The sequence below is a fragment of the Mus caroli genome, unplaced genomic scaffold (assembly GCF_978045245.1).
Source record: "Mus caroli unplaced genomic scaffold, Mus_caroli_1 scaffold_5, whole genome shotgun sequence".
Classification (NCBI taxonomy): domain Eukaryota; kingdom Metazoa; phylum Chordata; class Mammalia; order Rodentia; family Muridae; genus Mus; species Mus caroli.
In genome coordinates this window covers 127607672-127632356 of record NW_028227260.1, presented here as the reverse complement: position 1 = coordinate 127632356, position 24685 = coordinate 127607672, and the positions used below count along the sequence as shown (strand labels likewise).

Sequence of the window (24685 nt, the reverse complement as noted above, 5' to 3'; positions counted from 1 at the left end):
TAAATTAATAGGCACTATATAGATAATAGGCATTATAAAAAATACACTTTAGGGGAAAGGTAAGGTTAATTAGCTAAATTTCTGGAAAAGTCCAATTTGTAAGAAGCTTGATAATAGTACATATTTGGCAAGGATTTTTCTTTGTTCCATTGTTAATTATCTGACTGTGGAGAAAATGGGATAATTGCAATAAAAATGATTTCTTGCAGTGTCTAAAATGACAGCTAAAATACATTCACTGCTATTTTCTTTTATTTTTTTTAACAGGCATAAAATAATAAAAGTGCAGAAAACTGTGATTAAAGCATTTAAGGCCATTCGTTGCCATGGCCATTTGCAGGAATCAGATAATTGCTGAGATTACATAAAAGGGGCTGCATGATGTTAGTAAGTGCAACCAGCGAGCACTTTAGCAAAAGGACACCACAAGATGTCCTAGAATAAAACCATGACAACAGGCAAGTAATTTGGACTAAAGAATGGGTTAAGAAAGTTTTCAGATCACACAGGACTTCCAATGACCTGATATAACTGTATTTTTTTTTTGAGACAGGGTATCTCTGTGTAGCTCTGGCTGTCCTGGAACTCACTCTGTAGAGCAGGCTGGCCTCACACTCAAGTGCTGGGATTAAAGATAGGTGCTATCTTGAAAGCCCCACAAAGAACTTTTTAAAATTGCTGTGTCATTTAAAAGAAGAAACACAGAATTCAATTAAAGATACACAAAAATATAAAGAACCCTTGAAAAATTTAAAATATCTAAGTGGGAGTTAGGATGAAGGTGTAATATGAAAAATATTCTAAGAAAACACAACAAAAATCCAAGGAGGCCAGTGTTTGAGAAGAGATACTTTCCCTAAATGAATTAGTGGGTTCACATGAGGAAAAAGAGGACATCCTGGACACACAGACTGGACTTGGATGGCTTAAATGTGGCTTCTGAAGGCATGTTTCATCAGGATTTTAGAATTATGAAGCCACTGTGCAGCGGTGGAAAGAACACAGATATTGGAGTTAAACAGACTAAAGATTTGAATCTTAGCTCTCTTCCTAGTTGAACACTCTCAAGGAAGTGATTTCTAAATTCTTGGGTTCTTATCTGTTCCTCTGTGAAGTGGCAAGTCTTTAAGTGAGCACTGTTGTGGGAAGTAAGCGTGGTGCACCAAGAGCCCAGCACCATTTCTTTTTCTTTCTCTTTCTTTCTTTCTTTTTTTTTTTGGTTTTTTGAGACAGGGTTTCTCCGTATAGCCCTGGCTGTCCTGGAACTCACCTTGTAGACCAGGCTGGCCTCGAACTCAGAAATTGGCCTGCCTCTGCCTCCCAAGTGCTGGGATTAAAGGTGTGAGCCACCACCGTCCGGCCCAGCACCATTTCTAGTGCACAACTAGAATGTGGGATTAAACCCAGGGCTAGTGTCATTCTTGTGTTAAGACTTCAAAGTGGGGTGAGAAGGGGATAGGGGTGAGTATCTCAGTAGTTAGAAGGCACAAAGCCCTGTGTTAGATTCCTAGCACCACATCAAAATCAACTGCAGAGAGTAGAGGGAGAGAACCAATTCTTGCCGATTTGTTATCTGACCTTCACACATCCCATAGCACGCACCCTTCAGTAAACATATAATAAACAAAAACGAGTAACTGCAATCCAAAAGTGGACAAAAACTATTATTGGTTGTTTTGAACTTTTTTTTTTTGAGACAGGGTTTCTCTTTGTAGCCCTGGCTGTCTTGGAACACACTCTGTAGACCAGGCTGGCCTCAAACTTATAGACCCACCTACCTCTGCCTCCTTTGTTGTTAGGATTAAAGGCCTGCGCCACCACGCCTAGCACTGTCTTAAACATTTTTAAATATAGTCTAAAACCAAGAACTAATTTTGTTTCCCAAGGAAATGCCCTAAAGGTAGGTGTGTGTGTGTGTGTGTGTGCTGTGTGCTGTGTGATGGAAGGATGGCTCAGTAGTTAGGAGCACTGGTTGCTCTTTCAGAAGATCTGGGTTCAATTCCTAGCACCCACATGGCAGCTCCCAGCTGTCTGTGACTCTGATTCCAGGGAATCCGATGTGCTCTCACAGACATACTTTTAGGCAAAACACTAGTGCATATAAAATAAGAGTTACCATAAGATACATGGGTGAGGGCTGGAGAGATGGCTCAGCGGTTAAGAGCACTGACTGCTCTTCTAGAGGTCCTGAGTTCAATTCCCAGCAACCACATGGTGGCTCACAACCATCTGTAATGGGATCCAATGGCCTCTTCTGGTGTGTCTGAAGATAGCTACAGTGAACTCATACATACACATTAAATAAATAAATAAATAAATAAATAAATCTTTAAAAAAAAGATACATGGGTGATACTTATGTCAGCAGCCCTTGAAACTGACATAAAAAAATCATAAAAAAAATTTTGCCCTTTGCGTACATGAATCCTTACGAGTTGGTCTCATTACCGGCATATTTTGTAAAGGAGGAGAATGATACATGACAGGAGGATGCTGAATAAATTGTCTATAGTCCTACAATTACAAAGTAGTTGACCTTGAACGCAAAACCAGGTAGTAGACTATCAAGTCATCCTAGCAAGAACCACACTAGCTATATCCTGATAGGTTACAAGAACGTGTAGAAAATCCACTAGAAAGAATCCAAGTCTAAGTCAGCAAGCTTATAATTTGAACACTCATAATATAGCTAAAAATGAGAAAAAATGCATTTACAATAGAGGCAAAACATAACTGGCTATAAATTCAGCTCAAGATCCAACCAAGTTCAAAGCAACATCAAACCTATGCTGTTTGAGAGGAAGACGTCACTGTAGAAGATGGGGCTATATCTCCTAAATTAAGGAGGAGGTCTGGTCCTATTGCGATCATTCTGTGCCTCCATAGCATAAAATACCTATACATCAGTAAAAAGACTGGACTGTGGAAAGATCTAAGGCTAGTATTTGAGATGGGTGAGGGAGTGCAACCACTCAACTCTGTCAATGATGATTTGACTAGAGATTACTTGTGTCATGCTGGATTCTGAATCCACTCTATATCTACACAGTGTTCTGGAAGTAGCTACTTAACACGTAAGCAAATGAATGAGCAATCAACTATTTACCCCAATATGAAACAGGGCGCTAACAGGTTTGTGGTCACTAGTTTTGAGTTCCATGTGACTCCGGTAATGAAGTTGATTAACATTTATTCCTCTCCAAAGAATTCGGTCACACCAGGCGGGAACTCGGCATTTCCCACTGTAAATAAAGGAATGAGTCACAAACAACATACCACACAAGAGTAACAGCACACATTGGTTTAGAATCACATTAAGCCTCTTTTTATGTGCCCCCAGTGAACCACACTTCTTCCAGAGGACCCCTATCATCTTCTTTCCTACACTGCAAGCACTGACAATGAACGGCCTGTGTCAGATTGCCAGCCACTGAACTCCCAGCACTGCTGCCCAGTACAAGGTATGTGCCTAATATCATCTAAAGACTAAATAGATGGGTTTCCCTAAATTTAGGTCTATACCTTAGACAATGTCACCATGGGGGAAGGTGGAAAAACACCTTCCTAAAATAGCCTTATAAGTAAGGTCAGGGTTCCATTCTGAACATTTCCTCTCTCTTGACTGTATCTGACTGCAATGGTACTTCATAATAGACAGCTAATCCAGTAGAAAACTGCAATCCGGGGCTGGAGAGATGGCTCAGTGGGTAAGAGCACCGACTGCTCTTCTGAAGGTCATGAGTTCAAATCCCAGCAACCACATGATGGCTCACAACCATCTGTAATGAGATCTGATGCCCTCTTCTGGTGTGCCTGAAGATAGCTACAGTGTACTTACATATAATAAATAAATTAATTAAAAAAAAAGAAAAAAAAAAAGAAAACTGCAATCCTCTGTTCCTAGAGTGGGCTTAATCTCTGGAGAAGAATAGAGCTTTCTCTTCTAAAACTGGACTTTCATGGACACATCAATTTTTTTTTTTGATACAGATGAACTAACATGTACAACACATATAAGCATGAGCACAGAATAGTCCACAGAAGCTCACAGTCAGCTATTGGATGTATCACAGGGCCCCCAATGGAGGAGCTAGAGAAAGTACCCAAGGAGCTGAAGGGATCTGCAACCCTATAGGTGGAACAACAATATGAACTAACCAGTACCCCCAGAGCTTGTGTCTCTAGCTGCATATGTAGCAGAAGATGGCCTAGTTGGCCATCAATGGGAAGAGAGGCCCCTTGGTCTTACAAACTTTATATGCCCCAGTACAGGGGAATGCCAGGGCCAAGAAGTGGGTGTAGGGGGGTAAGGGGAGCACGGAGGGGGGAGGGTATAGGGGACTTTCGGGATAGCATTTGAAATGTAAATGAAGAAAATACCTAATAAAAAATTGGAAAAAAAAGAATAGTCCACAGAATACTGAGGGCAAGGAAAATGTATTCATCATTCATTCAAATTAGAAAGGCCTTGTACATTTGATCTCCTAGGTGACACAAATATTCTTCATCAGTAGCTTTGGAGCTCCATCTTAAGTGGCAGAAATCAAGCAAAGTAAACAAGATCCCTCACTGTCCCTTTTCAATTGTGGACTGGCTCCCTGGGTACATGGGACAACCCTTTGTCTGCTGCTGCTAATTCCCCTATTCCCCACCCCTACCCTATCTAATGATCTCAGGGTTTGCAGGAGCTGAGTATGCCCATGGACTCTTTTGTCTTTCAAGTTCCTGAGTCACCTAGGAAACTAGGAAAAAGAAAGAAACATATGTGGTGGACAGGCAGGTAAGCAGGATTTCCTGACAGGGTCCCTTACTACTTTTCTGGGGGAAATGAGGAATCAAAGGGACTCCAAGGCGGAGTTTCCTTTTACCCCCAACAACAGCAGCTGTAAGTCCAGACATTAGGATTTCTAAGAGGTCACCAATGAATTATTTTTAAAGACTTTTAAAAAAATTCATTTATGTGTACATATAAGCAGGTGCTATCAAAAGCCAGGAGAGGGTGTCAGATCCCCTGGAACTGGAGTTATTGAACTTGGGTCCTCTGCCAGAGCACTAAATATTCTAGCCACTGAGTAATCTCTCTAGGCCCTAACCAATGGATTCTGGTGTGTTCTCAGGACCAAGAGTAACTGTGCTAGAAGAACTGCTTATGACTCTTAGTTCTCACCTTCTGGTATCCAAAGTTAAGTAGCAGAGGAGGAGTGTGGGGGAAGGAGCTAAGAGCATCAGCTAAGAAGGAAGGGTAAGATTAGGGAGGCAAAACTCCAAGCTAGTGTGCAAAGTGATGGAACCAGGGTGCTGGAGGCAGCTCACAAAGTGTCACCAGCCCTGACATCTAATTAATACTCTCCCAATATAAGCTCAGTTTGAAATACTCTTCTGTAATAACACTAAGCCATTCGATTTCCTTCTCTGCATATGGAGTGATAAAAACACAGTTCCTAGTCTGTCAGGAGAGACATGGAAGGACATAGAAAAGGGATGAAGCTTTAAGCTTTCTGTGAGAACATTCTCATCACTTTACCTGGAATCCCATCTGTCAGTTTTCGAATCATATTTATACGTGGGAATGAAATTGATTTCCCCTTCATTGAAATCTGCAAAAGCTTTTTTCTGTGTGCGCTGAATGTTTAACTACAGATAGAAAGAAACACCACATAAACAGATCAACGTAAGTGATAGGTTGACTAGCCACGGTTTCCGTCCTAAGTATTCAGTTCTACAGCCTTTCAACCATGGAAAAATACAGATAAGATTTCTTATCTTGAATGTCAACATTGCCATAGCATCTGAACTTGCCTTCTAATAACACTTATTAGCATACTGACATTTATTCCCAGTGTGGTCAGGATAAAATTATGGAAACATGAATTCAGAATAATCCCACATTACGTAGACCTGAGCAGGAATAGTCTTACATAATTATAATTATAACAAAAAGCACACAAACCTTGAAAGGATAATTTTGAGAGCAATTTCAGCAAATAATTAATGGTTCTGTTCTTAATGGGTGAGTTGGGGCTACAGAGATGGCTCAGTGGTTACGAGAGCATACTGCTCTTTCAGAGGACCTGGGTTTGTTGGATGGCTCCCAGCTACCTGTAACTTGAGCTCTGGTGGAGCCCCCCTGCCTTCTGGCCTCTGTGGGTACTGCATTCGCGTACTGCCCCATACTCACACACGCACATACACAGTGAAACTCCTGTCTCCACCTTTCCCTGTCAGGGCTGGGGCTATGGGTGCACATGGCCATGCTTGTTTTTTTTTTTTTAACTCAGATATTTTTACCAATGTTATATATGAGACTCAGAATTTATTTATCTCAATTGTACCCTTTCTGCATGCAAGAAAAAGGGAGAAATACAAACAAATTAGCCATTCAACTTCAGTGTAAAGGTAGATAGCTACGAAAGGCTCACTATAAAAACTACTGTATTGCAAAACTCCTGAATTTTTACTGTCTTTAAAGGGCAAAAAAGCTCTCGTGAGGATTTAAAGCCATGTAAATCAAGTCAAGACATTGTCTTTCCTTTTAAGAAGCATTTACATTCATCCCAGTACCATGAAGTTCTGGGTCCATAATCAAGGGAAGTGAAGTCAGCATACCAAAGAGGTATGTACACACGTTTACTGTGGCACTATCATAACAGCCAAATATAAGGAACCAAGAGAAGTGCCTGCTAATAGTGACTAGATAAAGAAAATGTGACACACACAAACACATAGTATTCAATCACAATGAATGAATTACTGTCATTTGCTGCAAAATGGATGGGGTAGACAAAATCAATGCTAAATGAAATAAATCAGACATAGAAAGACAAATGGTACATTTTAGCTCTCAGGCGTGAAAACCAAAAGAAATCAACCTGAATGGAGAACACTGATCATCAGAAAGTGGGATATGAGGGGAGGTTGCATAAAAGCAGGCTGGATGATTTCAATGGCACTGGAGATCTCCCCACAGCAGTACATGGATTATGCAAATGTTCCACCACTGAGCATCATCCCCCAGCTCCAAAAAGCTGGATTTGATTATTGTATTCTCAATATACTTGCTGATATATCACAACAAACACAATAACTGTGTGCAATTAATATGTATTAACCAAATATGAGAGGACATGAAGAAACATTCATTTTTATGGCCAGTACCTATATTCCATAACAAATTATTTTTATGATCAAGGTGTGTTGACACCTACTTGCAGTGCCAGTATTAGGAAGAAATGGAAGGAGGCCCATAATTTCAAGGCCAGATCTACACTAGACAGCTGGTTCTAATCTAGGATAGGCTTTATAGTGATATTCTAGCTCAGAAAGAAAAGATAAATGTATGAAATCCAATTAATTTACCAGGTTTGCACACCAACATAGTGGCTTATAGACATAGATACTAGCTTCTTGGCTATCAGCCTTTGTCTGAGCACTACATAATCAATTGCTTTCCCACAAGAGGTTCTGTTGTTCTTCTTTGTTTATATGTGGGTAAGTGTCCACGTGGGAATGTGCAGACATCAGAGGGTGACACCAGGATGCTTTCTTCAGTCACATCTCTACCTGATCTTTTGAGACAGGTCCTCTCATTGAACAAGGCGCTCACTGTTTGGACTAGGGTGGTTGGCCAGTAAGCCTTTGAGATACACCTGTCTTCATGCCCCAGAGCTCAGGTTATGGACATACGCTACCAAGCCTGGACATACGCTACCAAGCCTGGCTTTTACATGGGTGCTGAAGAGCTGAACTCAAGTTCTGATGCATGTGCAGCAAAGACTCTATCCAAGGAGCCACCTTCTCAGCCCTTTACCCTGGTGTTAACATCAACAGCTGACTACCAGTTAACACCGACTTATCACTCACTTCCTATTAGATTATAGCTTGTGCCATTCATTCCAAATCAACCTTTTTTCTCAGTTTTCCAGTCTCTTTTATAGGGCCTCCTTCCCTCTTTCATCTCCAAGCTGTTGTCCAGCCTGCCAAGCAATCATAGAACAATTTTCTCCATTTGATTTGCTAAACTCCATCAACACAGCAGAAGGCCAGTTTCCTCTAGGAAGTATTCTCCAGTTAACGTCACCCATTCTCCAGCCCATGGATACAAATCTCTGAAATCTCTGCCTGATAATGACTTCCTAAAGGAATCTCAAATTTGCTTTTTGTCACCCACATTATCTCCAATGAATCTTAGCACCCAATCAAGGCACTCCAAATCTCTTTATCCCCAGACACCATATTGTGAAAGATAGTATGACTTGTCATCTCTTTCTAGTATAAACCATGCCTACCATGTGTCTATCTTGTAATTCTAACAATCTCGGCCACTGAAACATCACTTACCTGGTCAAATTTCAACAGCTTATGAAGCTCATTTTTATTAATAAGACTTTTCACCTCACTGGCATCAGGCATGCAAAGTCTGTAGTTCAAGTCTCCCAGCCAAATGACAACACTGAGGACCAAGAAATAGATTAGTACAGACTAGCAATAGATTAGACTAACAGTAATTAAGATTAAAGTCAATCAGAGGGGGAACTGAGAGAAGAAAATGGGTAGCTTACTTTTAAGGATCTATTTATCACTGACAAGAGGCTTAAACTATAATTAATTCTTTAGTGGCAAGTACTGCCAATACCTAGGAAAGACAAGAGATTCTAAAATACCTGGGAAAATAAGCACAACCACATCAAAGCAAATGAAAATACATAGTCTCCAGCCAGGCTCTGGAAGCCAAGGAGTTAACAGACAGAGGCATGCAGCTTGTTTGCTGGATTAGCTTTTGTCTGGCTGCCTGCCAGACCTCTGGGCAAAGAGAATCTTAATGCGTCTGCTTCCCAGAGCCCTGAGGTTTTGTAGCCTCTTTGTAGGATGGGAATGACTGACTGAGGCCACTAGGAAAATGAAATCCTAGATCTCTACTCTAGCCAACCTGGCACCTAAATCCTAGTCACCTAGTCACTGTAAGTTCTCAAAGGCAACAGCAAAGTTTTGGATTCTTGAGACATAAATTTATGAATTGCTGGGGTCTTCATGGGTCAAAAACTTCAAGACCTTGACTTTGTTCCCGTGAAACAGAATTCTCTATGATCCCAGTTTTTGTGACAATATGGGCACACTCAAATACCACTATTGTACCCATTCTTCATTCTGTCCCCCCCTACACCATTCCTTCAATGACCCTCTACTTCTGTCCTTCTCAAGGCTCATTTTTACAGACCCACCATTGTCACCCCTCCATTAAATCACGACAACCATTAAAACGAATTATGTAGATCTGTGGACATAGACAGAGTTGGACACAGAGATATATAGGGCAGTATGCTCTCATATAAGTATGCGTGTCTACATATGTATGGAAAAAAATCTAGAAGAGACTGTCCAGTGAGATGATACATGTCTCCATATCCTTTTAATCTTTTAATAGATGCACTTAGAATATGCAAATAAAAATAACTTTTATTTAGCCCAATGCATTCAAATCATTAATGTATGATTAATATTTTGCAAATTAGGGTGTTCCACATTTTCCCCGTGCAAACTTCAAAATCCAATCCAGATTTTGCTTACAGATCTCTCAGTTTGACTAATGACTTTCAAATACCCAACAGCAGATGCTGGCTATCACATCAGACAGCACAGCTCTGGAAAGGTCCACCCCCAAACGACAGCCAAAGACAGTCAGACAGTCTCCTATGGAGAGCAGGACTGGCTGGGGAGAAAGGAAGATAAATAAAGGACTCTAAAGCATGCTTATTCATTTTATCTTTTGTTATTATATTTACAGTGAACGTTTTTTGTTTGAATTAAAAAAAGGACTCTAGGCCTTTAAAGGCGTGGTAGCCCACACCCTTAATCCCAGCACTTGGGAGGCAGAGGCAGGTGAATTTCTGAGTTCAAGGCCAGCCTGGTCTACAGAGTGAGTTCCAGGACAGCCAGGGCTACACAGAGAAACTCTGTCTCAAAAACAACAACAACAACAACAACAACAAAAAAAAACACCAAAAAAGAACTCTAATTTGCAGATTCCTCCAGTGTTATTTTAGAAGCTACACTAATAGAAACCTTTTTTTCCTCCTAATGCCCAACCTAATTTCCCTGTCTCAATGAATCTGTTATTTCTAACTAACACTCTCTTCTTTGTGACCCAAATCCCTAAATGGTAATCTCTCACTCTTCACAGCTCTATAGCTTTTTACCCTATTTAATCACTGTTCTATCCTTATCCAAAGGCCACAGAGAGGTAGCTGCTTACTCATGCTTCATGATGTTCACTTGTGGGACAGCCTGATTGGGGACAGAAAAACTCATTCTTGCGCAGATGTCTTTATAATCCTGATTCCTTCGTTCGAACTCTTCCACGTGGGCGGCCAGGTGGGAATTGACAATGCAGAAAGTGGTGTTGTGGAATACAAATCTCACAGCTACCCCACCTTTGTTTCCCTGTTAGACAAAGTATAATGTTACTTAGCACAAGGAGCAAGTGAATTTTGCATAGCTATAAATGATAATCAAATTAATTGCCAAAGGAACTCACCATTTTCCCCATGATTCCAGTTCCAGCTGTTTCTGTAGCAACATCTCGGATGTATTGACACTGATCTTTTCTGGCAAATATAAGAAGCATCATCCCCACAAGGCGGACCAGCTGAACCTATGAATTCCAGGAAGTTACTAACAGCTACCATAAGCATCCCTTTCTGCTGCATAACTAACTTTCTAGGATGACCAACAAGGTGATTACTAATTACAAACCTACATTTGCACCCTCTAATTTCTAATAAGACCCCATAAATTGGAAACTAAGATTCTCTGTGGAAGCTCTAGTCTGGCTTTGATTAATAAGAGTTAAAAGCCTTGAGGGATAGTGTATAAGTCTCAGTTTTTCTCTCTCCCCCTTTTCTCTCTGTCTCTGTATCTCTCTGCTTCTATTTATCAGTGCTGAGGATCAAATAGAGAGCCTTGAGCATATAATACAGCTATCTACCACTGAGCCATATCCCCAGTCTTAGACCTCTAAATCACACTGTAGCCCATCGAGAGTATATTAAAAGCCCAAATAGTAGTGTATAAGCCATTATCCCAGCTTGTTCCCCTTCCCTCCTAAAGAGCAACCCTTTGAATTTTGATTCTTTTTAACCTAAAGTTGAGTGAGAGAACTGTAACATCCTCAAGAGTTATGCTACCTACATAAACTGTTCAAAACCATAGGTTACTTTGAGCTTGGGATAGTAGTCTTAAGAGGAAAATAACTCTCCTAGTAGCTAAATGCCCCTAGCAGATATCTTCTAAAGACCACCAATTGGACCACCTTGCTAAAGCCAAGTTTATACTTGACCTACACACCAGTTGAGGATGTGCTGAATTCCCACACGACTGCTACTCTTGCTCTGAATCTAAAGTGCACTCTCTGCACCCCACATACTCCATACTGCTTCTCTTGTAGGCATTGCATTCTGGCCATGTCAGAGGACAATCTTATATTTTTATTACACAGACAGATCAGTTAGCTTATATTTAATTACTTGGATTACTAATGCAAAAACAATAAGTTGATTTCTTCCCCAAACCATCTAAAGGATGAAAATGCATGACCAGAAAGCTTATGAAATTTTTTTCTCAGAAGTCACTACAGCAGATTAGTCTCATAAAGCACAGCATTTCATATGGAGAAGAAGCCAATTATTTAAACCTTTTGGAAGAGGTTCAGTTGATGGACTAACTCCCAGTGAGGCCTACTTCATTCTATACCGAAGTGAGAAGCGAGCGAGCGAGTGCAGCTTACTTTTCTATACTTGGCCTTCGAAGGCAGCCCCCGTTCCACAGCCAAGGACCACTCTTGCTCTTTCACAGACTCGAAGTAGAAAAAGGCTTCGGTGCTCAAGTCCAGCTCTTGGAATCTGAGGGAACAAATAGATGCAGGCACTATACACAGCCACAATTTTCTTTGGCTACATCCTTTTCCATTTGCTGAGACATTAGAGTAAAGAAGAAAAAAAAAAGAATACGAGATAAATTTTATAAAAGACATGTAGGTTTTCTAAAGACTCTCCATAGGTTACAGAAAAATGAAACAATAACAAACATTCCTAGGGCCAGTGGTGAACCTTGTCTTTTCCAACCTTTGGCTAATCACTTTGAGCACTGAGCTTATCTGTTCCTGTGATGAGCAGTTCACGGTTCCTTTTGACCCACAAATTAACCCGCACATAGAGTGCACAGCAAGTGTTTACCAAACACGGTTTAGAACAAATATGCAGATCAAGGCTAGGGAAATGTCCCAGTCAGTAAAGTGCTTGCTAGATCAAGTGTGAGGACCTGAGTTCAAACCTTAGCATCCGTGCAAAAAAGCTGTCTGTGCAGGCATGTGTCTGTAATGCCAGCACCGGGGAGCAAGGGATGGGAGGATCCATCTCTAGGGGTTCAGTGAGAGACCCCATCTAAAAAAATAAGGTAGATAAGGCCTTTCCCATAGAAGTGGGTGGCAGCTAAGGTAGGAACTCATATCTGGCCAAAGTGCTGAGATTTAGTGATGGCGAGCACTCTGCCACTATGGGCCATTTCCATCACACTCAGGGAACACCTTTAAGAGGGTATGAAAAGAATGTAAGAGCCAGAAGATGGGGACATGTTCAGCAAAAAGAAACTTGTAGATGACATCGCCATTGTTCCCCTGAACTCGGTACAGCTGCACAGATTGGGCTCGTAAACATTTCATCATGGGCACAGGAGGAGCCCATGAGGCCCTACCCCTCCCTAAGGGACAACGGGCAGTTGAAGGTTGCTGGTGGAAGAGGTGTCACTTTCTTTGGTGGGAAAGCCACTGCTGAGTTGCTCTAGTAAATAGTCTCCCATCCATGTTCACACAAGAAACTCCAACTAACCTCAGCGGCTCGTACATATGAAGAAGGCATGAGTGCAGGCAGGGAGTTTTGGGGGAAGAAGATGATGGGGGTGTAAACAACTAAAATTCATTATATATGTAAGCAAAATGTTTAATAAAAAGGGGAAAGGAAATAAGATGGAGAGTGATTGACCAAGACACCTGGTAACCTCTGGGGCTCACATGCACACACCAACACGTTCACACACAAACACATACACACAGATAAGAGGGGGCCCAAGTCATGTCACACTAACACCAAATATAGGAGAAGGAAGGTCCAGAAGTTTACCCAATGCAGTAAATATCAGGAGGATTTGGATCACAGTTGAGCCAAGGTTCTAAGCTGCTGTCCGGAGACTGACCGTTCACATTCCAAGTTCCAACAAAAAACCTAATAACATTACAGCAAAAAAATAATTTAAAAACAAAGATCAAGGATAAACAAACACAATACTGCTTTTATCACTTCTATGGTCGGGTATTTTGATTAACATAAATCTTCAAAGTGTTTTGCTAGACACCTAAGAAAAGAATTCTTGGGAGCCAGGACTCCAGATACATATGTAGCAGAGGATGGGCTGATCTGATATCAATGGGAGGAGAGGTCCTTGGTTCTGTAGAGGTTTGATATCCCAGTGTAGGGGGATGGTAGAGCGGTGAGGCGGGAGTGGGTTGGTAGGTGAAAGAGCACCCTCATAGAGGCAGGGGGAGGGGGAAATGGGAAGGGGGGCATTGGCGGATGGGTAACTGGGGAGGGGGATATCATTTGAAACGTAAATGAATAAAATAATTAATAAAAAAGGACTCTTGCATGTATAATATAAAGGCATGGGTTGATTTTCTCTTCATTTACATCAACGGATCAACAAAAGGAACTAGGTCTATATTTTAAACAAACACAACTGTTTTGGCCAAATTTTCTTTCAATTACATTCCATCCAAATTCATTAAGGGAGAGCTTTAGGTTAGGATGGGGAAGAGCTATCTTGGTGCTAGACACAGTCCAATATGGATAACTCTTCTGTAAGGAACTATAGCTAAACTAAAACAAAAACAAAAACAAAAGCAAAAGCAAAAGCAAAAGCCCTCACTTCTCAAGGATCATCAGGACAACTCTGGGAAATATTGATGAGGCAGATAATATATGAAGCAGGAAAGCAGAAGGGATGGCATATATGAGCAGCGTGCAGAATATGAGGAAGTAGCTGGGCGTGGTGGCGCACTCGGGAGGCAGAGGCAGGCGGATTTCTGAGTTCGAGGCCAGCCTGGTCTACAGAGTGAGTCCCAGGACAGCCAGGGCTATACAGAGAAACCCTGTCTCAAAAAACCAAAAAAAAAAAAAAAAAAAAAAAAGGAGGAAGTGCAGATGTGTTTGAACGCGGGGAAATGATGCCTGGTGGGATACCATACGGGTATCTTGGATTAGATGGGATATTCTGTTCATGAATAACACACTGGGGATACATGCCACAGCTCATCATCTCCCCTTTCTACCAGATATATCAGGGTCCAGAAAAGGTGATATAATAATGAGCAATGGTGACATGAAAACTAAAAGGAAAGAATTGAGGACAGACTGTCCAGAGGATTGAGTGAAACTTTACTTGATTTATCAAAGCAGTAAATTTATATGTGGTAGTAATGGTAGACTTTAATTTTTCAATACTGGCTAGACAAAGGTTCAGCTGGCCCGATGAGACACATACTTATTTACTGAAGGCATTACAGGCCAATTTTCTATTATATGTGAGTTTGATTTCTCCTCTAAGCATGGATAGAAATATTAGTAGACATGGTATCATTAGCAGTTAGAAAACTGAAGGGAAGCTATAGCTTATGTATGATTTATGATATATATGTTTTTAAGCAAGCATAGAGCCTGAGTCAGATAATCATTCCCTTATACTGTGCTTTCATTCTTAATGAAGCTAACATTTTTACAAGTCAAGATTGTTGTGCCTAAATGCTTAGACTCAGTGAGTAGAAAACAGACACACCTGAAAGACTGGATGTTGACATATTCTTTCTCTCGCTTTGTGAGGATATGTTTAATGAGACCCTCTCGCTGCCCAGTTTGGGTGTTCGGCACAAATAGCTTCCGCATGGTATTGGTCACTTTGGGCTGTTCTTTGTTTGAAGCTTCCTTTTCACACGAAAGCCTAGAAAATCAACCATGGATTCCAAAGGAAAACTGGCTAAAATGTAAGCTGCTTAGAGGGCGGAGTATGCGGCAACAGAGGACTTACATTCTAGTCGATGAAGAAGGTGGAGGGGGCGGTTCCCGATGAATCCCTGTTCGGGGATTTTGTGTATTCATTTTCTTATCTAAATCCAGAGATGAAAAATTATCTTCAAATCCAAGCAGCCCTGAAGGATACAAGATCCAAAGACAAAGTGGAGATAAAGAGACCTTCCAACATAGGTGAGGCTTTTATTTACTTCTGACTGGATCTAGGTACCACAGGTATAGTAATCATTTATATTAGGGTAAGACTCACATTCATTCCAGAAGCACTGACACACTAACTGTAATGACAGACTGTTATACCAGTCTGGAACCTGAATAATACAAGCCAACATTTATAGAGGGGATTATATATCATTTGCCTTCCTCACATTTCAATAACTTTCATAAGGTAGGTACCATTAACATTTTTTTCTACATTGTATTGAAGGAAACAGAAGCTCAGAGATGAGTCACTCAAACAAGATGACATAATTAGTAAGTTTCAGACTTGCCATTCACACCTACGTTGTCTGGATGTGAAGTCTGCACGTAAACTTCTTTTTCCAAGTAGGCTCGGAAAGAGCTACCCTACCACAGAGCGAATCAGGAGTGAAGTCCAGGGCCACGGAGTCAATGGTTACACCACCCAACCAATTCATCTGAACTAATACTATCTACCGGCTCAAAAACCGTCATAGCAACCAGAGATGAAAGAGTCTTTCTAATACCTGAATAAGCAGGTTTATCCATAGTGTCTAATTTCTGGTACCAGCTAGATGAGTCTTTTTGTTCTGGAACAAGAAGCTGTGACTGAGCTGGAAAGACAAGACTTAGGTCAGAAACTGGGAAGATCATCATTAAACTACAAACCAAAGCTATTCATGTCTTCAGAGACCTTGAATGCATAGTCAGCAGAATTCCCAAAAGGACTAGAAGAGACTAAGGAAGGAAATACCAACAGCTCTGAGTCATTCTGGGGCAGAAGGAGGGGACTACAGGCTGCAGTAAACTACGTGCCATGCCACTGACTCTCTTTTTAAAGCTGGATAGACTTGTTCCTTAATCTATCCCCGGGTTCTTTCCTGAAGGGAAAAATAAAGAGCTATCTGAGCTCAAGGGGCAGGGTAGTGGGAGTGGAGCTTTGCTAATGGTTTACCTGCCTTTGAATCAGCATATCAGCATTTTACTCCCATTGAAAGTGTCGAGAGGAAATTGTTGAGTTTTGAGTTACCTTCCTGAGCTTCGAGGACCTCTGAGAGGAACTTCAAACAGCGTTCTTCATCAGGAATTTCAAAGTGGCGCTCTCTGGTCCAGTCTCCCTGTACCCGAATTTTGCAGCCACCTTTAAAAAGAATGAAATCCACAAAGCCCTAGCTATGGGATACAACACTTTATCAATACCTTATTGGGATAACAATCTCAAACTTTCTGGTCAAAGGGAGGTCCAGATTACAAATAGTCCAGACCCTTAAGAAGGAGAACATGTAGAAGAACAAGGGCTCTGGTATTGTAGTGGTGGAGGGAATGAAGCAGAGAAGAAACCCTACAGGAAGAGTACTCTGTGCTGATGAACTGTGTCAACGGGCAGACTAGCAATAGGCACACTGAATCATAGCTAGCTGCCTATGTCCCTATCTCTCAGCTGTCAATGTAGGGATTTCTAAGTTCTAGCAAAAGATAAATTCACAAGTCACCCTCCTTCTATCCCCACACTGTAAATGCCTACCATTTAAGTTCAGATTGCATAATACTTTAAGGTGTGAAGGTAACATAGGAAGTCACTCGGTCAGGTTCAGAGTAAATTAAATTTACAAGTTAACTTTAACAATGTGGGATTGGCTTCATGTGTTCTGAGAAGACATACCTATTCCTCATTGACACAAGTGAAAAATACCACAGGTATCTTGAATAATCTTGCAAATCTATCCCAGAGTTGGGTGGTTTAAAAACAGTCAATTGAGAAAGAATAGAATTAGAAGCAAATGTACTGGGGCTGGTTACTGAGGCTGGAGAGATGGCTCAGCAGTTGAGGGCACTTGATGCAGATGACTGAAATTTGATTCCCAACACCCACATGTTAAACCACAACCTTCTGTAACTCCAGTTCTAGGGCATCCAATGCCCACTTCTAGCCTCTGTAGGCACTAAGGGTGTACATGGTGCCTATACATAATGCATGCAAACACCTAGATACATTAAACATAATAATACCTTTTAAAAAAGCAAACTTACCAAGGGTTTAGCTTTCTTTAATTATTAAAATAGCACTTTTATTTTATATGTATAGGTGTTTTTGCCTGCATGTATGTCTGTGCACCACATGTGTGCCTGGTGCCGTTGGAGGACAGAAGAGGCATTGGGTCCCTCTAGAGCTGGAGCTACTTTGAGAGGTCTAGGAATTGAACCCAGGTCCTCTGGAAGAGCAGCTAAGCCATCTCTCTAGCTTTAACTTTTAAAGGGTACAACACATGCTCTCCTGTTTTCTGATGCCCTAAGATTATCACCTCACTCAACTATTTAGTCTTACTTTATAATTTACAATCCAGGAAGCCTATGTATTTGTTTCTATTCTTATTCTAATTGGTTGATTATATACATTGTTTTTCCTGTGTCCCTAAAGCTATAAGCTTAGTCAAGGGGGAAGACACATATACACATTATCCAATGTTCTCTACAGTCTAGAGTAACCAATGGCTTCAGAGCTGTCTGGGATTGAAGGGCTTTCCATGTATGATTCAAGACTTTTTATATTAGGATGGAGAAAGTCCTCGGTTAGCGGTCACTCTCTTGGGGACAGTGATGGCAGACTTCAGAGCTAGAAGGCATTTAATAAATGGCTGGGGAACAGGACTTTTTTTTTTTTAACACTTAAAATAATAAGGAGAAAATAGAATTAAAAATCCTAGTTTACATTGATAATCTAGTTCTCAATTTTGGTTATGTTTTTCTTATATTTTAAATCTCTTTTGTTTCCATCTTTATAGAACATAGTGTTTTTAAAAAAGATTACTGGTCAGAATGATAAAAAAAAAGGATGAAAATGGAGACAAATGAAAGCCAACCAAAAGGACCAGAGATAAGATACTTAATGGGTGGGGGGGATCCACTGTACAGACAAGAATGAAGGCAGGGAGACAAGTGTCAGTTAGGAGCAGCACTAAAGATACTTGGGAAGTTTCAGGAGCGGACTCCTCCCTTCCTCCTGTCAGTTAGAATCAAAATAGGTAAGACAAAGCCATCCCCATCCGATACAAATTTGGTACAAGGACATTTTCTCTCTTTTCTACAATTCTTGAAAGATATACTTTAGTAAATAAAAAGCACATCTATTTAATGGCCAGAAGATTCCAGAAATTGTTTGCAAATTATCAATGGATGCTTTCTTAACGTGTTGCTAAAAAGATACAACAAATTATTCAATGATCCACTTTTCTCTTCCCCTTTCTTCCACCCTGTCCCAACTCTCAGCCCTCTGTGGGCAGCAAGCAGTCCTATATCTTTCACTTCACCTGACATTCTTTGTATCCCTTGGTAGTTCTTAACCATGGCTTCATTACATTACTAGAGATCTCTTTATTTGTGTGTGTGTGTGTGTGTGCATGCACGGTCATCTCTGTTGTTAGGCTTCAGGATCCATCCATTCTGAGTTTTTTTAAAAAAATACATAGGGTCTTTCATTGACCTGGGACTTGTAGGGTAGTATAGGGTAGCTGACTAGTGAGCCCCAGGGATCTAGTTGCTTCTGGCACCACCTCTTTTTTTGTCTTTCAAATACGGGTTCTGGGGATCAAATCTGTCCTTATGCTTGGACAAAAAAGCAGTTTACCAACTGAGCTATCTCCCCAGCCCTAGAGGTGCTTTTTAGGGCATACTAATATGTGTGTCCCACCTCACGACAATAAAAACAGACTATCTGGAGAGGAAGCCCAGAAATGTCTCACTATGTAGCCCAGGCTCATTTCAAACCTTTGATCCTGCCTCAGGCTCTTAAAGGATAGAATTATAGGCACCTGCCACTACACCTGACTTCACTGGTAATTTAAGAAAAATACTTGTTAGGGATTCTAACATAACTCCATTATAAATCAGAGGCAAGTGCAAACTGACTAGTTTCCAAGCAGGTTACTTCTTCCGCAGACTGGATTTTAATTCCTGGTCTCAAGTGATCCCCCTGCCTCAGTTTCTCATGTATTTGAGACTATAGACAAGCACTATCATGCCTGGCTTAAATATGATGCAGTTCAATACCTCCTATAGACTACTCCCTCTCCATCTCTTGTCAGGAAACTGCTTTCTTCTGAGGCTCATTCACTGGGCTATACCATCTTCTCTTTCTTCCTCTACAGGACCATCGCTCTCTACAAACCTCAGAGTTCAGAATCCAATGCCTACTACATAAGACTCTACTTCCACGCAAATGCCTGCCATTAGTCATTCTCACTTAAAAATTGGCACAGAGAATCCAGTTGCCACCTTCACCTTCTTCACCCAGTGGCCTTCCCACTCCACTTCAGCCTCCATTGCCTCACTCCCTGCAGTGACTCCTTCAAGAATATCCTAGATTTTTCCATCACAGAAGCACCATCCCCTACCATGCAACATAAATCAAACATTTCACTGTGACTAGTAGTCCTCCCAATATACTTGCTCCTTATCTTTTCTGTAATTGTTTTTGACCTTGAGAAACCTTGGCCCCATTAATCCCTTCTTTTGCCATCCCTGGAACCCTTCTTGCTTTCACTTCCCCCTTTCTCAAACAGATGTCATCATTATTGTCTGCTGCCTTACCTTTGGGCTCCCACAGCACCTATTTGGCTAAATTCCAACCCACAATGGTCCAACTAATTGCCCTCTCCGTGCTTCCACCAGAGCAACCAAAGGAAATCAGCACAAAGTACAACATACATATTGCGCTGGTTTTATGGTATGAGATGTTAATTTGACAAAAAACTATAGTAATCTGAGAAGAGGAAACCTCAATTGAGAAAATGCTTCCAAAAGGTCAGGGTGCAGGCAAACCTGTAGAGCATTTTCTTAACTAGTGATTAATGTAGGAGGGCTCAGCCCACTGTAGGCGGTTCCACTTGGGCTGCTGGTCCTGGGTTCTATAACCAGACTGAGCAAGCCACAGGGAGTGATCCAGTAAGCAGTACCCCTCGATGGCCTCTGTATCAGCTCCTGCCTCCAGGTTCCTGCTCTGTTGGAGTTCCTGTCCTGACTTCATGATGGACTGCGATATGGAAGTGTAAGCCCAATAAACCCTTTTGTCCTCAAGTCATTTTTTTTGGTTATTGTGTTTCACTGTGGCAATAGTAACCCTAACTAAGGCAAGTTGGTATCAGTGTAGTAGGGTATTGCTGTGACAGACCTGACCATGTTTGGGGGAGGATTTTGAAAGGATTTTGGAACTTTGAGCTAGGAAAGCCATTGAGTGTTGAGAGCTCAGTGGGCTGTTCCGTGGGAGCTTGGAAGCTAAGAGAGCAGAAGATGGAGGCCTGACTTATCAAGTTTCAGAGGGCAACTTAAAAACTCTAGAGGCCATTTGTTATTTTGAATTACATTTCTGTGGTTCTGATTAGCTGAGGCTGAAGAGTCAGCTATGATTAGAAAGATAACCAAAACTACAAAACTGGGACCTTTACTTTGCTGGGATATTCAATGCTGGTCAGCAGGAGCTGAGAAATCAGCAGTGATTAAGACAAGCATTACCGAGGTTCAATCTCTTGGGAAGTGTCTCCTGAGTTAACATACAGAAGCTGTGTTCCAGAGGCAGCCAAGGTTGTACCCTGTGCTGGCAGCTGAACTTGGCAGTGTAAGAGTTACCCAGGAACTGGTTTTGAAGGTATGAAGGGGTCATGGAGAGCAGCTGAAGGCTTGGCACTGTGAGAAGCCAGGCAATGCTATTGGTGAAGGTGCAGCCTCAATGGCAGTTGAAGGAGTAGGACTGAAAGAGTCATCCAGAGAATCTGAGGCTTGGTACCATGAAGAGAGCCTAGGAGAGGCTATTGTTTGAAATGCAGCCCAGATGCAGCAGAAGACTGTAGAATTTTGGATGTGCAAGTACCTGGGATGATTATTAAGAACATCAGCAGTGGTGGAGTGGAGCCTACCCTAGTTGAGAAGACAAGCTGTGTATGCTACAGAGGGAAGAGCTGGAGAAGCGGCCCAAGCCCTTTGGAGAAGTCCAGAAGATGGTGAGTGGATCCCAAAATTGTTTTCTCATTCTTTATAGAACTGTCTCGAGTTTTCTGTGATGCTGAGCCTGCTCTATAACTGTACAACCAGTATGGATGCATCTAGCTAGTGAGCTCTTGAAGTGTGATTACTAAAATGGAGCCACTGAATTGTGAATTTTACTTCTAATTCATGTAAACGCGTATGTGCATTAGACAGCACTGTGTGAAACAGCGGAGTTCTCAACACAATCACAACATCTCTCGTGGTTTGGATGTCATTCACGTTGTAGTTAGGCTTGACTTCTGAGTGGCAGCCATCTGTTTGGCTGCCAATTTGTCATCCACATAGAATCCACATAGAAGTGTCTCAAAGAAATCTCAAACATGGCCAAAACTGCATTCACTGGTACTGGGGAAGTGGCCCAAGCCCTTTGGAGTAGCCCAGAAGATGGTGAGTGGGTCCCAGACATTGGACATTCTGTTTTGAAGATGCCAGTACCATGGGATGATCACCAAGAACAGTAGCAGCAATGGAGTGGACCAACCTGAGCTTAGAGTACCCTAACCATGGGTTAGGGTACTCAAACGCCCAGGAATAAGTCTATTATTACTCTGCTAAATGGACACAGTAGCAAACTGTCCTCAGAGCTCTCCGATTTATCTAAAATGTCTGTGAGGTGAATGGTGGTTAAGAAAGAAACTCACAAGTGGTCAACAAGTAAAGAGAGAGTATCAGTGGCATGCCCGGCCACAAATGGGCCATCTACATCACACTCCTTTCCCAATGCTCAGGGACCTTCTAAAAGAGGGGGTGGAAGAACAGCAAGAGAAAGAGGCTTAGGAGGATTGAAACAAAACTGTCTCCTTGGCATGGTGGGACCACAGTGTACTCAAGCTCATGGCGACTGTAGCTATGTGCTCAGGACCTGTAAAATCAGCCAGTCAACATTGTAGCCTCAAGTGTAAAGGGCTTCATGAGCCCCTATTCCTAACTGAGGAGCTACGGGCAGATGGTGCCTTCAAGGGGAGGGAGAGCTTTCCCTAAGGGTGGAGCTCCTGATAGGTCAACCTTTCTGCACTGGATCACTCCATGCTCAGGAGCAAGTAAAATGATAAAAATGTACTCACAGCCGGGCGTGGTGACACACGCCTTTAATTCCAGCACTCGGGAGGCAGAGGCAGGCGAATTTCTGAGTTCGAGGCCAGCCTGGTCTACAGAGTGAGTTCAAGGACAGCCAGGGCTACACAGAGAAACCCTGTCTCCAAAAAACCAAAAAAAAAAAATAAATAAAATTTTTTGCTCACAAATAATAAAATGTATTTTAAAAGTGACGTCTTGATGGTCCCCTCAAAGGAAAAAAAGTCATTCTATCCTCAAGATTTTTATGCAAATGGGCAACATCCTCTAAGTTCCTGTTGGAAACCTTGTATTCACCCTTGACACTTCTCTTCCTCCCATCCCTCACAGCCAAGCTGATTCTTCTTGACCTTACCTACAAATTCATCTATCAAATCTGCCCCCTTTTCTCCATTTCTTTTTTTCTTTTTTTTTTTTTTCAAGTCAGGGTTTCTCTGTATAGCCCTGGCTGTCCTGGAACTCACTCTGTAGACCAGGCTGGCCTTGAACTCAGAAATCCACTTGCCTCTGCCTCCTGAGTGCTGGGATTAAAGGCGTGCACCACCACGCCCGGCTTTTTTCTCCATTTCTATCACAACCATACTCTCTAGCATATACAACCAAAGCAGCCTAGTAACTGGTCTTTCTGCTTCCAAGCAAATGATGCTATATCAGCATAAAAATCCTTAACTTCTCATTTTTAAGTCTAAAACTGCAGATTCAACACTGTGGCTTACAAGACTTCATAGCCGCTCTTGTCTTGGTGTGCAAGCCCTATTTCAGGCACCCTTGCCTTTTATTTCCCAGAAACTGTCAGGGTACTTCTAAGTTTGGAGTCTCACAACCCCCTTTATCTGGAAAATTCTTTTTTTTTCTCCAGTTGTTGTCTGTTTCTCAGGCCCTCTGTTCCCATTATAAATGTCTCTTCTTTGTAAATGCCTTGCCTGAGTACACTGCCTAATTTAGTGACCCCTCTTGTAAACTCTTGGCACTTTTTCTTATTAGTATTTATTAAATCCACATTCATGTAAGCATCCAATCCTGCAAAAGTCACTTTTGTACGTTAAAACACGTGAACCACCAAGAGTGTGTTGCTTTCTCTTGCTTTTTAGAGCTTAGCACAGTGCATAGTAGCCTGAATGTATTCAGATGTTTATGGACTACATTTATGAATTAGAGGCATCTCTGTGGCTCTAGCAACAAAAAGCACAGAAGGAAAAAGGAAAGCGGAAGAAGGACTCTTATCTCTGCTGTGCTGTGATGATTTGGTAGGATTTACCACCAGGTCTGACAAACAGAAGGCACTCAACAAATATTTGTAGAGTAATGAATAAACTAGGTAGGGTACTGTTTAAAAATTAGCATAACAGAGTTCATCTAAAAGTCATAAGGAGATAAAAGAAAGAAAAAGGGAAAATAAATTCATCTCCATGAAAAACAGGGAAAAAATTTAATAAAATTCATTACATATGCACAATTTTAAGGAATGGCAAAATCTTAGTTTTTGTTGTTGGTTTTGTTCTTTTTCTGTGTAACACAGTCTTGCTATGTGGCTCCGACTGGTCTTGAACTTGGTATATCGCCCTGGCCTTGAATTCACAATCATCTTGCTTAAGTCTGCCAGATATTCAGACTACTACTGGCACATGCCATGTCTGGTTTAAATATAATTTATTATTTTTTTTAAGAACCAGAAAATTATCAGGGAAAAGTCTTTAACTGGGAAATGCCAGTTGAAGCATCCCCCCTGAAACTCAGAGCCACAGAAGAGTTAACACCATCATTTAAAATTGGTCCTCAAATTCTCATTGGTACAGTGAGACATGAGACAAAGTCAATGGCTGTAGCTATGAGAAATAAGGCAGAATTTGAAGATAATTAAAACTATCAATCTGCCAAAATGGAAAAAATAGTAAAAATATTAAATATACATTAAGTGAAGTAACTGGACAAAATATCCAAGACTCACTAATTGTTTTATATGATAATAGTAAGCAATCCATCAGCAAATCAAATCCACTATGAAATTCTCACCCTAAAATTTTCATGTATAAAAAGAAACTACAAAGTTTTACTGAGAACTGTAAATAGGACCCAAATAAAGAGTTATGTTCCTTCAAGATGACTTAATTTTATAAAGAAACTAGCTAAATAACAGTATGACAAAATGTCTATGGTGAAATACTGGTTATCAAAAATAATGTTTAAACAAACATGTATGGTGGAACAAAACATTAACCCCAGCATGAGGGAGGTATAGAGAGGATCAGGATTTCAATGTCATCT

The 24685-nt window shown here is 41.2% G+C and overlaps 1 protein-coding gene across 4 annotated transcripts in view; it reads right to left on the bottom strand.

Annotated features, from left to right (window-relative positions):
* Ocrl (OCRL inositol polyphosphate-5-phosphatase) overlaps positions 1-24685 on the bottom strand; it is a 54228-nt gene that overhangs the window by 18637 nt on the left and 10906 nt on the right. For all 4 annotated transcript variants that reach the window (XM_029473237.2, XM_029473239.2, XM_029473238.2 and 1 more), the window contains 11 exons: positions 16338-16448; positions 15835-15921; positions 15126-15246; positions 14877-15038; positions 13169-13270; positions 11779-11893; positions 10531-10647; positions 10249-10436; positions 8337-8448; positions 5524-5633; positions 3106-3241 (listed from right to left, as the gene is read on the bottom strand). In XM_029473237.2, coding sequence (XP_029329097.1) covers positions 3106-3241; positions 5524-5633; positions 8337-8448; positions 10249-10436; positions 10531-10647; positions 11779-11893; positions 13169-13270; positions 14877-15038; positions 15126-15246; positions 15835-15921; positions 16338-16448 — 1361 coding nt within the window. The remainder of the gene's footprint in view (positions 1-3105; positions 3242-5523; positions 5634-8336; positions 8449-10248; positions 10437-10530; positions 10648-11778; positions 11894-13168; positions 13271-14876; positions 15039-15125; positions 15247-15834; positions 15922-16337; positions 16449-24685) is intronic.